Raw genomic sequence first — 13,003 nt, 5'->3', positions numbered from 1 at the left:
CCCGGGACTGCTCGGGGGGGCGGCGGTGGGGGAAGCCCGGCGGGAGCAGCGGGGTCCCATCGCCAGCGGCCCCGGGAATCCTGTGCCCTGACCCCGGTGTGCCCTGTCCCCGGAGCCCGCTCACAGCCTTGGGCCGAGTGTCCAGCCGGGTCACAGCCCCTGGGATCGCTGTCCAAAGCTGCTCTGGGACACACTGGGGCACGGTGGCACTTTCATCTTATCTGGCTTTATTTCTATAATGGTCAGTCAGAGATGTTTCAGGAGAAAAGATGTAGAGGTGACCCAAACCCCTTTCATAGGGACTAGTTGTATTTTGAGCCTGTTCTCTGAATAGGCAGAGACAGTTTCTAGATTATTTGGGTTATTACAAAAAAACAGTAGCAATCGTTTTGGAAGAACGTGATGTTGGAATTCCTGTGTTTAAAAATTAAAATTTATCTCCTGATTTGCTCTTCAGGAAATGTATGGCAGTTTAGCAACTAAATTTGTATTAACACTAAGTCGTGTTATTCCTTAGCACTTTGGTCAAAAAGAAGAAATAACCACTAACAGCTGAAACATACATCTTCTCCACTCTGGCTAGGCAGGAGCAATGGAGACTTCTGATGGAGAAAGTTTGGGTGTAGCCACGTGAGTATGCTGCATTCTCATGTGTCAGATTTCAATAAGCTAATTGCTAATTAAAATATCTTGACAGGAATATAATTACACAAATGAATTGACACCAACACTGTTTAGTAGATTCTGCCCCTTAGGAGAACAAAGGTGCAGAATGCAAAGCTGCAAGAGGGAATAACATCAGTACAGAGTTTAGGTGAAGTCAAACTAAATATCACTGTGGTCAGTGTAGCACTGGGTAGCTGTGCTGAGGGATCACAGCAAGCCTTGTAAAGGCTGGAAATTGCTTCTTCTGGTGTTCATTTTAAATTCAGAATTCTCCTTTTCAGAGTGTTTGTTGTCTTATGTCACTGATCCTGAGAGGAGACTCTTCCTCTGAGTGTTCTCCTAAAACTGAGCCCATCCACAGGTGACCTCAAGCAAATTTCACACTGGCAGGTGTGAAGCTAAGGTGCTGCTTCACCCCACAAGTGCCAGCCATACTCTTTTCCCAGGAGTTGTGGCAGAAGGGGCTGTGTGACTATGCCTCTGTCATGCATGGATTTAACTCTTTCAGCCTCAGACTGTGGCAGAAGGTGCTGTGTGACTATGCCTCTGTCGTGCATGGATTTAACTCTTTCAGACCCAGACTCTGAGCAAAGGCTGGTGCCAGGGCTGCCTCAGCAGCACAGTGTGCTGGACCAGTCTGGGTATTGTGACAGGGAGTTAAACCCCAGAGTTGGTGAGCTCGTGTCTCTGTAGGTGTGTGGATGTCCGTGTGTTGTATGAAGAGATGGAATCGAGTTCTTTTGGAACAGATAAATTCCATTACTTGCACAGACTTCAACCAGGGTTTAAATTAACACTTTCTCTGTTGCTGCTAGGATAAGCTGTAGAACTAGCAGTAGCATTTATTTGGATGGGGAAAAGAGTGGAAATTACCGCCGGCAAAGGCAGCGCATGCCAAGGGGAGCTCTGAGTCCCGCTGAGCTGCCCGGAGGTGTCCCCGGGCCGGGCCAGCCCCGCTGCCGGCCTGTGCCGCCCTCTCGCGGGCTGTCCCCGGCCCTGGCTCCGCTCCTCTCCCCGGAGCAGCAATGCTGTTGCTAGGATATCCTCGCTGAGCAGAAGCCTTTTTAAATTAAAGATCCCTTAATTTTTCCTGATCAGAGCGAGCCTGATTATAGTTAAGCTGTCGGCTAAACTGCTGTTGGATTAATTTCACTGGAGTATTCTCTAATGGCAAAGAAACTTTAATGGGCTTTTCAAAACTTAGTCTGAAGGGCTGTCCTACTCTGTTTACTGATGAGAAAGAGACATTCAATTGAATTTAAATGGTGCTTTCACTGATCGAAGCGATTTTTTTTTCTTAAAGACAAATATCCCTGTTCCTTTGAGACTTCTTTTCCTCACATGTGAGAAAAGTTTATCTTTCATCCCTTGGAGGAAATAGGAAGAGTTCATATCCCACTAAAGAGCTGTGAATGCCAAAGACATCCTGTGGATTATTTACCGTGTCTATATTGCACAATAACAGATCCAGACTTCTGATACTGGCACCAAAGATTTCGTCCCTGGATTAATTCAGATCCATAATGGTGTTTAATATTTGCTCATGATGGAATAACTTTAGGAGATTATCCCATTTATTTGGATCATATAACGATATTTCTTGCATAAGAAAAATATTGAAGTTTCTTCAGTTATGTAATACTTGTGTATACACTCAGTTTAAGTTGTTCCACAAGACCAAATATTTCAAAATATTCTCTAGAGTGTCTACAGTTCTGTAATCACCATGTGCAGGAAAGAGAAGGGAAACTGGTAGCAGCTGGGATTTGTGGGTTGGAAAAGGTTTAATTTGCTGTTCTAATTACACTCTTTACATTCTTTTGCACCAGAACTAGAATTACGTTGACAGTAATGACAGTAAAACAACATTTATTCTTTCTTGCAATTAGCACCTTACTGGGAGGAAATAGAGTAGAGGCCTGATGAGAATCTCCATGGAGCAATCTTCTCATCAGTGCCATGGATTGTTTTGTAGGTTGAAACTAGGAAGTTTTTCAGTTATCTTGTAATTACTGGGCTTATTTGTTTATTTGTACTTGGGCTTCTGTTAACACTTTTTAATTTTAACTTTAATTTCTGCTGTGGTCAATATATATATTTTTTCTTTTGCTTTCAGCTCCACCACTTCTGATGAGTTTGATGCAGTTGTTGGCTATCTGGAGGATATCATAATGGGTAAGGTTTGCAAGTAGGTACAGACAACAACAGGGCTGTTAAACATGTTGCCAGCTGCTCTTCTGTTAATTAGCCAACACACAGAGCCCCTGCCTGCTTCATGGAGGCTTTCTCCTTCCTTTCCTACCTGGTAGTGTAGTAAAAATATACATAAAATTCTTCTGTGTGCTTGTGACTCTTGAAAATTATTCTCCACATCACTGCAGCACATTGCTTCTTAGAGAAACAGTAAAGATGCTTGTGCATCTCACAGAGAAATCAAAATTTTCTGGGATTTTTATTGCTAGGATATCCTCGCTGAGCAGAAGCCTTTTTAAATTAAAGATCCCTTAATTTTTCCTGATCAGAGCGAGCCTGATTATAGTTAAGCTGTCGGCTAAACTGCTGTTGGATTAATTTCACTGGAGTATTCTCTAATGGCAAAGAAACTTTAATGGGCTTTTCAAAACTTAGTCTGAAGGGCTGTCCTACTCTGTTTACTGATGAGAAAGAGACATTCAATTGAATTTAAATGGTGCTTTCACTGATCGAAGCGATTTTTTTTTCTTAAAGACAAATATCCCTGTTCCTTTGAGACTTCTTTTCCTCACATGTGAGAAAAGTTTATCTTTCATCCCTTGGAGGAAATAGGAAGAGTTCATATCCCACTAAAGAGCTGTGAATGCCAAAGACATCCTGTGGATTATTTACCGTGTCTATATTGCACAATAACAGATCCAGACTTCTGATACTGGCACCAAAGATTTCGTCCCTGGATTAATTCAGATCCATAATGGTGTTTAATATTTGCTCATGATGGAATAACTTTAGGAGATTATCCCATTTATTTGGATCATATAACGATATTTCTTGCAAAAGAAAAATATTGAAGTTTCTTCAGTTATGTAATACTTGTGTATACACTCAGTTTAAGTTGTTCCACAAGACCAAATATTTCAAAATATTCTCTAGAGTGTCTACAGTTCTGTAATCACCATGTGCAGGAAAGAGAAGGGAAACTGGTAGCAGCTGGGATTTGTGGGTTGGAAAAGGTTTAATTTGCTGTTCTAATTACACTCTTTACATTCTTTTGCACCAGAACTAGAATTACGTTGACAGTAATGACAGTAAAACAACATTTATTCTTTCTTGCAATTAGCACCTTACTGGGAGGAAATAGAGTAGAGGCCTGATGAGAATCTCCATGGAGCAATCTTCTCATCAGTGCCATGGATTGTTTTGTAGGTTGAAACTAGGAAGTTTTTCAGTTATCTTGTAATTACTGGGCTTATTTGTTTATTTGTACTTGGGCTTCTGTTAACACTTTTTAATTTTAACTTTAATTTCTGCTGTGGTCAATATATATATTTTTTCTTTTGCTTTCAGCTCCACCACTTCTGATGAGTTTGATGCAGTTGTTGGCTATCTGGAGGATATCATAATGGGTAAGGTTTGCAAGTAGGTACAGACAACAACAGGGCTGTTAAACATGTTGCCAGCTGCTCTTCTGTTAATTAGCCAACACACAGAGCCCCTGCCTGCTTCATGGAGGCTTTCTCCTTCCTTTCCTACCTGGTAGTGTAGTAAAAATATACATAAAATTCTTCTGTGTGCTTGTGACTCTTGAAAATTATTCTCCACATCACTGCAGCACATTGCTTCTTAGAGAAACAGTAAAGATGCTTGTGCATCTCACAGAGAAATCAAAATTTTCTGGGATTTTTATGGAAGAGACTGTGAGAGGCAGCCTTCCCTTCCCCAGCTCTACCCAGACTTCTCCTGACATGTCTGTCAGGATGTTTGGTTTGTCTGGGCAGTTTTCTGCAGTGCCCAGCCACTGCTGCTGCTGCTGCTGCAGGGAGCCTTTTGCACTCTGATACAAAGTTGGTTCTGTTGAGAGTTGGTTCCATTCCAGGACTGAAAGCTGCAAGAATGGGGAACCTTATTTCTGTGTATCCAGCCCTAAAGCACAAAGATGGTCACAGAATCACAGAATGGTTTGGGTTGGAAGGGGCCTTAAAGATCACTCACCCCCCTGCCGTGGGCAGGGACACCTTCCACTAGAGCAGGCTGCTCACAGTCCCATCCAGCCTGGCTTTAGGCAGCAAAAGCTGCTCAGTTCTCAGGGATGTGGCTTTAATGAGAAGCCAGTGTGTGCAGGGAAGGTTTTTACAAGGTGCCAAGGCAGAATTCATGCTGATCAGCCATCAGCTGCTTTATTGAGACAGCACAGAATTTCTTTGGTCACATCCTTCCCAGAGAGATGCAGATTCTGGAGCCTCAGTTGCCTGGTGATGCAGCTGATTCTGGATAAATGTTAACTAAATTAATTTGGAATGTGTCAGAGTTTGGAAGGCTGAGACCTGTGTCCTTTACCAGTGTTCATAAGTAAACTTTTTATTTATACCTGTTTTGTGGAATTCCATGGTAACTACTGTATTTATTTTTACTCTTCTTTGCTTCCACAACTGGAAAAAATTCTTTGGCAATTGAAAATTTAATCTGGGAATTTCACTAATATTTTTAAATTCAAAGAAAAAAACTTAGAGTTCTTGTAGAGAACAGATAATCACTTATTAAAAAATACAGATGTTTTGCTGACTTTAGAGCCAGAGCAAAAGGAGGTTGAGAATAAACAACTATTAATAAATGTAGAGCAGGAGGACTGTTTTGGTAATATTTCACCATCAGCCTCTGTTCTCTCACAGATGGGTCAGAAGTGGTGGTTTGGCAGCAGCTGTGGGGCTGATGTGATGAACTCTGCACGTGTGCAGGGCTCTGTGGTTACAGCAGGGAAGCAGAGGACCAGTGAATGTGGGGTTTGTGTTACAGAAAGAATGACTAAACTCCTAACTCTGTGCTGCTTTTCTGTCATGGCCCAGATGATGATTTCCAGTTAATACAGAGGAATTTTTTGGAGAAGCACTACCAGGAGTTTGACGACTCAGAAGAAAACAAACTCATCTATACAGACATTTTTAATGAATATGTAAGATACCTTTTCCTATTTTTTCTTTTTTTTTTTTTAATATAGTTCTCCCTTTGTAAAATACTGGGCTTACTTGGAGCAGATCCCAACATGTTCCTGTCTCCTTCAGCAGCACAGCCATGATCTGTGAGCAGAAAGTTTTTTTCTGAAGCTTTAGGTTCCTTTCTCATTGTTTCACACAAAATTTTCTAGAGATATTCTGGAATTTGTGTAGCTCCCTTGAACAGAAATTTAGCCAATTGCTATAGTAAATAATTTGTTTAGCATGTGTTCAAACAAAGTTTCTTCTTTTCCAGTTGTTTTATTTCTTGTATTGGATAATTCTATCACATTCTTCATGCGAAGCATAATCAAGAAACTAGACCAGTCTGCTATTCAGTTTTCCAACCATTAAATGAGTTGGAAAAATATTTGTTACTCGATACAAATATTTGTTACTAGATACAAACAGTCAGTGTTTGTTCTCCCCAAGATCCCCAGAAAAAAAATGTGCAGCTCTGCAGCTCTGTGCCTCAGGGCTGGTGTGAGAACAGAACCAGCAACACCCCCTGAGGAATCTGCAGCTGTGCCCAGTGAGGATCCTGCAGAGTGTCAGGAAGGTGTCAGTGTAAGGATGCTGTTTGAAATCTGCCTCTGAAATCTCTTGTGATCTTACTGGGGTGGTTTGTCTGGGTTTTTTTCAGATCTCTTTAGTGGAGAAATACATTGAAGAGAAGTTGCTTGATCGGATTCGTGGGTTTGATATGGTTGCTTTCACAGTGTCATTGCAGTAAGTCTCTGCTTTGCTTTTGGTTGAGGAGTGGCTTGTGTGCCTCTCAGTTCTTTTTATCTAGATTAAAGCTTAGGTTTTTGGCTGTTCTCCCTTTAGCTAATGGTTCCACTATAAGTTAAAATAGAAGTGTTCATACTGGCAGTGGCTGACCACTTTTCTTGCCTTCAGCATGTCCTGCAACTCTACATTTCTGAATTGTCCTGCTGCAATACATTGGGTTTGAAGGGGTAGGAAGAGAAATCAGAATGAGAGCACTGGAGGATTTTTGTATTTCTTGTCATTTTGAAGCCAGACCCTTATGAGGTTGTGTCCTATCTCTTCCAGGCACCTCAGCAGCCTGGTGGTGTTTCAGTCATGTGGTTGAATTCCTTTATTGCAGTTTTCATATGGAGCATCCAGAGAACAGTTTGGTTTGTGTTCAGCTTTTGCATTGGGTCATTTTAGCTTAACCAGCTCCCTGAAGAGCTTGTTTTTGAAAGATCACTGGTTTTCCCCTTGAATAAGAAAATCAAGTGTCATTGGGAACTGAGTATCTTAAAACATTTGAATCTGGTTAATTTTTAATGTTTCTTAAATAAACAGATCAGGTTTTCAAGGGCTGATAGGATACTCATAGGTCTTGGATTTAGATTAATTTAACAATGTAGTTGGATTGGAAATACTGCCCGGTGATATTTGGCTGCAGTTTTGCTATATGATAACATGCAATAATATTCTTGTTTAAATACTGATATCATTCTGCTTGTCCTTTTTGACCTTGTATCATTTTAAAAATAACAAATTTTCCTCACACAATTTTCTCATTCCCCAACTTCTTTTTCTCTGTAGACAGCACAAAGATGAAGTGCCAGGTGATATATTTGATCTGCTTCTCACATTTACAGACTTTCTGGCTTTCAAAGAAATGTTCTTGGAATACAGAGCTGTGAGTATATCACATTGTTTATTTTCATTGGCACAGTAGCTGTTGGTTTTGTGTAGCTCCACCTGAGAGTGCCGAAGGAAAAGTTGCTACAGTAGGTCACAGTATTTAATCAAAGGCTGTAACAGAGTCAAAAGAAAAATTAATTCAAAGAGTGGCTTTGTAAGCTCAAGCTGCACATTTAATGATTTATAGAAAACATTAATAAAGCTGGCATGTGGAGCAGTTCTTCCTGCTTTTGTGAACTTCCTGCATTTGTGAATATTGTTTTCCAAATGAACAGAAGGGAACACTTTTTCACTGTGACAGTCTCTGAGCTTGTAGAGTCTCCATCCTTGGAGACAGTCTAAAGTTGTCTGGACACAGTCCTGAGTGACCATGCTTGAGTGTGGGGTTTGGCCCAGATCACCTCCAGAGATCCCTCTCCACCTTGGCCACTCTGACTCTATAGTATCTTCTTTTATTTTTTATTCCTGGTCTATCCAAAATTCGCTTTTTAAGACTCTTTCATTTGTTTTCTCCTCCTCTCTGTGCCAGCTGGAGAAATAAAAAAAAGTGCTGAGATTTTTGGATGAGGTTTTTCCTAGCAAAATAAAAATCACTGCTCTCCAGTGTCGGTCCAGTCCTGTTTGACAAGGAGCAAAAGAGTCACAGTTGTGGTTGTGCCTCTGCCTCTTCCCCATCCCTGTGAATTTTGTGGAACTGGGGACAGGCTGAAGAGAGTCAATCTGTATATCACCATCAGGGGGAGTTTCAGTTGGGATTTGCAGATTGGAGTCTCTGAGAGGCGAATGACAGGAGCCAGATTTCAGTCGATCCCTGAGCCACAGCGTTCCCAACCAGGGGCGAGCAAAGCTCTGCTCTGACACGGGCAGGGTGACAGCCCCCTCACCCCAGGGATTCCTGCACAATCTTCTTGGGTTCACATTCAATCCCAGATGTTCCAGTAACATGTAATTTCATATTGGTTTGATGCAGCAGAATATGTTTTGCCTGTTTCATTTTTTGAAATGCTTATTCCAAACCATCATGGAGTCACAGATTTCTCTTTTTTTCCCCATGTTTCTAGGAAAAGGAAGGTCGAAGTCTGGATTTAAGCAGTGCGTTAGTGGTGACTAAATTAAACCATTAAACAAGTCATTCCGAAGGGAGTTCTGTTGTATTTTAAGCGAGGTCTATTCAAATTTCAGAGGTGAAAGGCAGCGATTCCCAAGAGAGGCCGGGGCAGAGGGGCGGGGACTCGGCTCCACTCGGCCCCTGGGAGGGAGGTGGGTGTTCGGTGGGGCCGGGCCGGGACTCTGGGTCCTTTTCCAGGGCGTCAAATCAAAGCTTTCTGGAATTTTTATACCCTTGCACAAATGGATGGAAGAGACTGTGAGAGGCAGCCTTCCTTTCCCCAGCTCTACCCAAACTTCTGACATGTCTGCCAAGATCTTCTTAGAAGCTGCCATGGTTTGTCTGGACAGTTTTCTGCAGTGCCCAGCTGCTGCTGCTGCTGCAGGGAGCCTTTTGCACTCTGATATCAAGTGCCTGAGCTGCAGTTTGAGCTCCTTGTTCTTTGTCCTGTCTCTGCTGAACACAGAGAACAGTTTATTCCTTCTGTTCCTGCAGCACCATTGCTTAACTGCAAATCATCCAGTTCCAACCCCCCTTCCATTAGAGCAGGTTGCTCACAGTCCCATCCAGCCTGGCTTTAGGCAGTAAAAGATGCTCAATTCTCAGGGATGTGGCTTTAACTGAGGAGCCAGTGTGTGCAGGGAAGGTTTTTACAAGGTGCCAAGGCAGAATTCATGCTGATCAGCCATCAGCTGCTTTATTGAGACAGCACAGAATTTCTTTGGTCACATCCTTCCCAGAGAGATGCAGATTCTGGAGCCTCAGTTGCCTGGTGATGCAGTTGAATCTGGAGAAATGCTAGTTAAATTAATTTGGAATGTGTCAGAGTTTGGAAGGCTGGAGACCTGTGTCCTTTATCAGTGTTTGTAAGTAAATTTGCTGTCTAGATTTTGGAATTCAATAGTGACCTCCCATGTTAATTTTTATTAATTTTATTGATTTTATTTTCTTACTGTTCCTGTTATTTATTTATTTATTTATTCATAACTGTGGAAATTTGACCCTTGATTTACTCACTGACAACCAAATAAAGGCAGATGTGTCATGGGCCAATGACATGTGTCCAGTTCCTTTTCAGTTCTCACCTTCCATCACTGCAGTTCCATTTCCTGATCCTGCCTCTGCAGACAACCTGGTAAAACTTTTCCCCTGCAGAGCATGCAGTAAGATTTGCAGTGTTGCTCACCATGCACCAGCTTTGGAACTCACTGAAACTACTTTTACTACCTTGTACAAGGAGGGTGTGAAAGGAAAAGCTGCTCTGCCTGGCTGGGCATCACTTCTCGTTCTGACAACACCCAAAAGGTGAATCTGTGGTCTGCAGCACGGGGGAGCCGCATGGTTCTTCCCTCTCCTGAGGCACTGATCCTGCCTGTCTTCCCAGAGCTTTTGCAGACTTGACTGTAATTTCTGAAAATGACCTGCAGCTAATGGGCAAAATTGACTTGCTGGTTAATTAGGTGAACTCAGGAGTGTGTGGTGCTGAGCCAGGAAGAGGGAGTGATCAAAGCCTTGGCACCTCGTTTGTGCTCTTGTGGTCTTGGCTGCACACTCTGAGCGTGTGTGTGCATAAAGCAATGAGAGGTGAACCCCATGGCCTTTTTCCTTCCATAGCCCACATGGGCTAAAACCCACATGGAGTGGGAAGGAACAGCCACCTCTGCAGTGACATCTCTGCTGTCCCCACCATGCTGTGTGTGCTACTTCCTCATAAGACAAGTTTTCTCATGACAGACTCCAGTGCTGGATTGAGGAATGTTTTTATTTAAAGCATAAAATTTCTATTCAAATTGTTAGAAATCAATCCAAGAGCAGTAATGACTGTTTCCCTTGCTTCACTTCTTATCTTCCAGCTCTGCCACTGTTTCTGCACCCTGTTAATTGCATTACTTACACTGTAGCTGTGAATGAGCAGAGAGGGGAGCCTGGGCTTGAGTTAGTCAGTTTTAGTATTGCACTGTGCCAAACTGGCTGAGCCCCCTGAGTGGAGCTGCTCTGGTGAGGATCCAGATGAGCCCCAGGGATGAGCAGGAGCTGCAGCCCCAGCGAGTCCGTGTCCCCGTGGCGATGCCGTGGGGTCGTGCTGTGGGCACGTCAGCTGGGAGCATCCTCAGGAACCACAGGGCAGCATCCACGTGAGGCAGTGCTGAGCACTGCTGCCAGCCCAGGCTGCTCCCAGAACGAGCTCCGGTGGCACACGAGGCTCCAAGGCTGGCACAGGCCGGTGCAGGGTGGCCCCGGGGTGGCCGGGCTTTGCTGCCCACTCCTCCTCACGCGTGGTCGGTCACTTGGCTGGTGGCCGCGTTGCTGCCCAGCCCCTTCCAGGCGCGGAAGCTGAAGAAGGTGCTCACCCCGTAGGTGATCATGGTGACACAGGCGAAGAACTGGAAGAGGAGCACACATCCATCCCCGTGTGAGCACGGGGGCTGCCCCGGCCCGCGGCCCTGCCCTCCCCCCCGCCGGTACTCACGGAGGCGGCGGCTCGCCGGTTGTAGTCCCACTGCCGCCACGACGTCGGCTGCACGGCGGCCGCGCACGTCACGAAGGCGGTGATGTACAGCACGGTGGCCGCGGCGTTGCAGATCATCAGCTGGGGAACAAAGAGGAGCTCCTGAGGTCTGGGCTTGGGCTTGTGCATGCTGGGGTGAGGCAGCAGCAAAAGGCTCAGCTTCACATTCCTCCCATTCCCCAGGAGAACACATTAAATGCTCCCCAGGTTGTGCTGGGAGGTTTTTGGATGAACCTACAACTACAGCAGTTGGTGGCTGTAACTTTCTGGACTGACACAAGACTTTCTGGTTTGAGCATTTTCTAAGCAATTCAAGGGCAGAATGAAAAACATCACTGTGCAGAGTGCAGGGGACTTGGTTCCATCAGCCCAGAAGAGACTGAAGCCTTCCCAGACCACCTTTCCAAGATGTTTCCCTCTTGGGATCCCCCCTCACCCCCTCTCAGCTACGCACCACGAGGGGCCAGGGGACCATGTAGAACTTCTGATGAAGCTGCAGGAGGTAAGTCACCAAGAAAAGGAGTGTTAGTATCCAGAAGAAGAGGGACACGAACATCACCCAGCCGTACGCCGCGTGCAGGTGGTACGTTGTGGCGGCGATGAGAGACCACACCAGCAAACCGAGCACCTGTGGGGTGAAATGGGAAACCTGTTCAGGGGCTGGTTCCTGCAGGGGGAGCACAGAACATTGCCCACAAGCCCAGGCACACCAGCACCAACAGCAGATGGGTTCCCTTCACTCCAGGAGGGCAGCAGAAGGGCAGGAGAAGGGCTCCTTGGAAAGCCGCTGTGCCCCTGTGTAAGCCCGCACCGCCCATTGTCATGGAAGGAACACAACAGCCTTTGTCCTGCCCGCGTCCAACGCCCTGGCTGCCCCGACAATGCCTCCTTGTCTGTCACATCCATTTCTAACACTCGTGATCACAAAATATGTGCTGGGGAGAAACATGCTGGGGGGCTCCTGCAAGAATGGGAGGTGGCACGCGTGAGCTGCTGCGGGAGGAAAGCAGGGGAAAGTTTAACAGTGTGGTCTAAGCTGCAGAGGTGGGAGCAGCTGCAGAGTTGGAAGGTCTTGGCTGCTGGCCTTGCTTCCGTCTCTCTTTCCTGGCGCTCCTACAAGGCACCTCCAGCAGCATCCTGCCCAGCCGCTTCCCCGAGCGTTTGTCTCTGTCACCGCCAGCTCAGCCATGCCCAGGGGCTGCAATCTGGAGCCAGGAGCCGGGTCTGTGCCAGCTGTTTGACAGTGGCTGCTCAGGGCACATCCCACAACGCTGCCCCGAGGAGAGGGGACGAGCGAACAGGCTCCCGGCACCGTGGGCAGGTCACGAGTGGCCCCGTCCACAGAACTCCCATCCCCGTGCGTTCATGCGGCACCGCGGTCGCGGGGACAGCACCAGCGGGAGATTATTGTGGTTGCCTCCGATGCTGAAGCAACGGGCAGTGATGCTGCTGCTCGATTTGACGGTGCAAGGGCCCTTGGGCTCCTCTGGGAGCCTGGGAGGACAACCTGGAGAGCTGAGAGTGTTCCAGGGGGCGTGAGAGCCTCACGGGCACCCCCAGCACAGCTCCCCTGGAGTCACTGGGCTTCACACACCCCGACCCCATCGGCTGTGCCCTGCGGAGATGCCCGCACGGATCAGCCCGTGCCTGGCACTGGGAACCACCCGGCACTGAGCGGAGTTACAACCGGCAAGGGGTGTGAGGACAAGAGTCCGATTTTTCCTCTGGTTTATAGAGTGAAGGAGGAGAGAGGCTGCACGGTCTTAGGGTTGGGGATTACCCAGGGTTAGACGGCGGAGATGGGGTCGGAGTGGCAGCCCGGGCTGTTTCCAGCTGAAGAAAAGCACCCGAGTGGGTGATGCCCTCCCCCCTCCG

General features: G+C 45.9%; 2 protein-coding genes across 3 annotated transcripts in view; one reads left to right on the top strand and one right to left on the bottom strand.

Annotated features, from left to right (window-relative positions):
• Window positions 1-60: 60 nt before the first annotated feature.
• ARL2BP (ADP ribosylation factor like GTPase 2 binding protein) lies at window positions 61-8,650 on the top strand. Of its 2 annotated transcripts, none has more exons than XM_031058445.1 (6): window positions 61-630; window positions 4,207-4,265; window positions 5,703-5,809; window positions 6,493-6,578; window positions 7,410-7,506; window positions 8,573-8,650. In XM_031058445.1, exons 1-6 carry the CDS (start codon window positions 593-595, stop codon window positions 8,633-8,635), a joined length of 450 nt encoding a protein of 149 aa, XP_030914305.1. In that variant the 5' UTR covers window positions 61-592; the 3' UTR covers window positions 8,636-8,650. The 2 variants fall into 2 exon arrangements, with proteins under 2 accessions (XP_030914305.1, XP_005422822.1); XM_005422765.2 differs by lacking the exon at window positions 4,207-4,265 and adding an exon at window positions 2,783-2,841 and having other exon boundaries at window positions 64-630.
• A 1,713-nt stretch (window positions 8,651-10,363) lies between these two features.
• Window positions 10,364-13,003, bottom strand: part of PLLP (plasmolipin) — a 3,097-nt gene continuing 457 nt past the window's right edge. The window contains exons 2-5 of the mRNA XM_031058401.1: window positions 12,490-12,622; window positions 11,583-11,756; window positions 11,090-11,209; window positions 10,364-11,003 (exon numbers count right to left, since the gene is read on the bottom strand). Of these exons, the coding sequence (XP_030914261.1) occupies window positions 10,890-11,003; window positions 11,090-11,209; window positions 11,583-11,756; window positions 12,490-12,622 (541 nt within the window). The 3' untranslated portion in view covers window positions 10,364-10,889. The remainder of the gene's footprint in view (window positions 11,004-11,089; window positions 11,210-11,582; window positions 11,757-12,489; window positions 12,623-13,003) is intronic.

This window comes from Geospiza fortis, unplaced genomic scaffold (genome assembly GCF_000277835.1).
Source record: "Geospiza fortis unplaced genomic scaffold, GeoFor_1.0 scaffold97, whole genome shotgun sequence".
Taxonomy (NCBI): domain Eukaryota; kingdom Metazoa; phylum Chordata; class Aves; order Passeriformes; family Thraupidae; genus Geospiza; species Geospiza fortis.
This window is presented reverse-complemented; position numbering and strand designations above follow the sequence as displayed.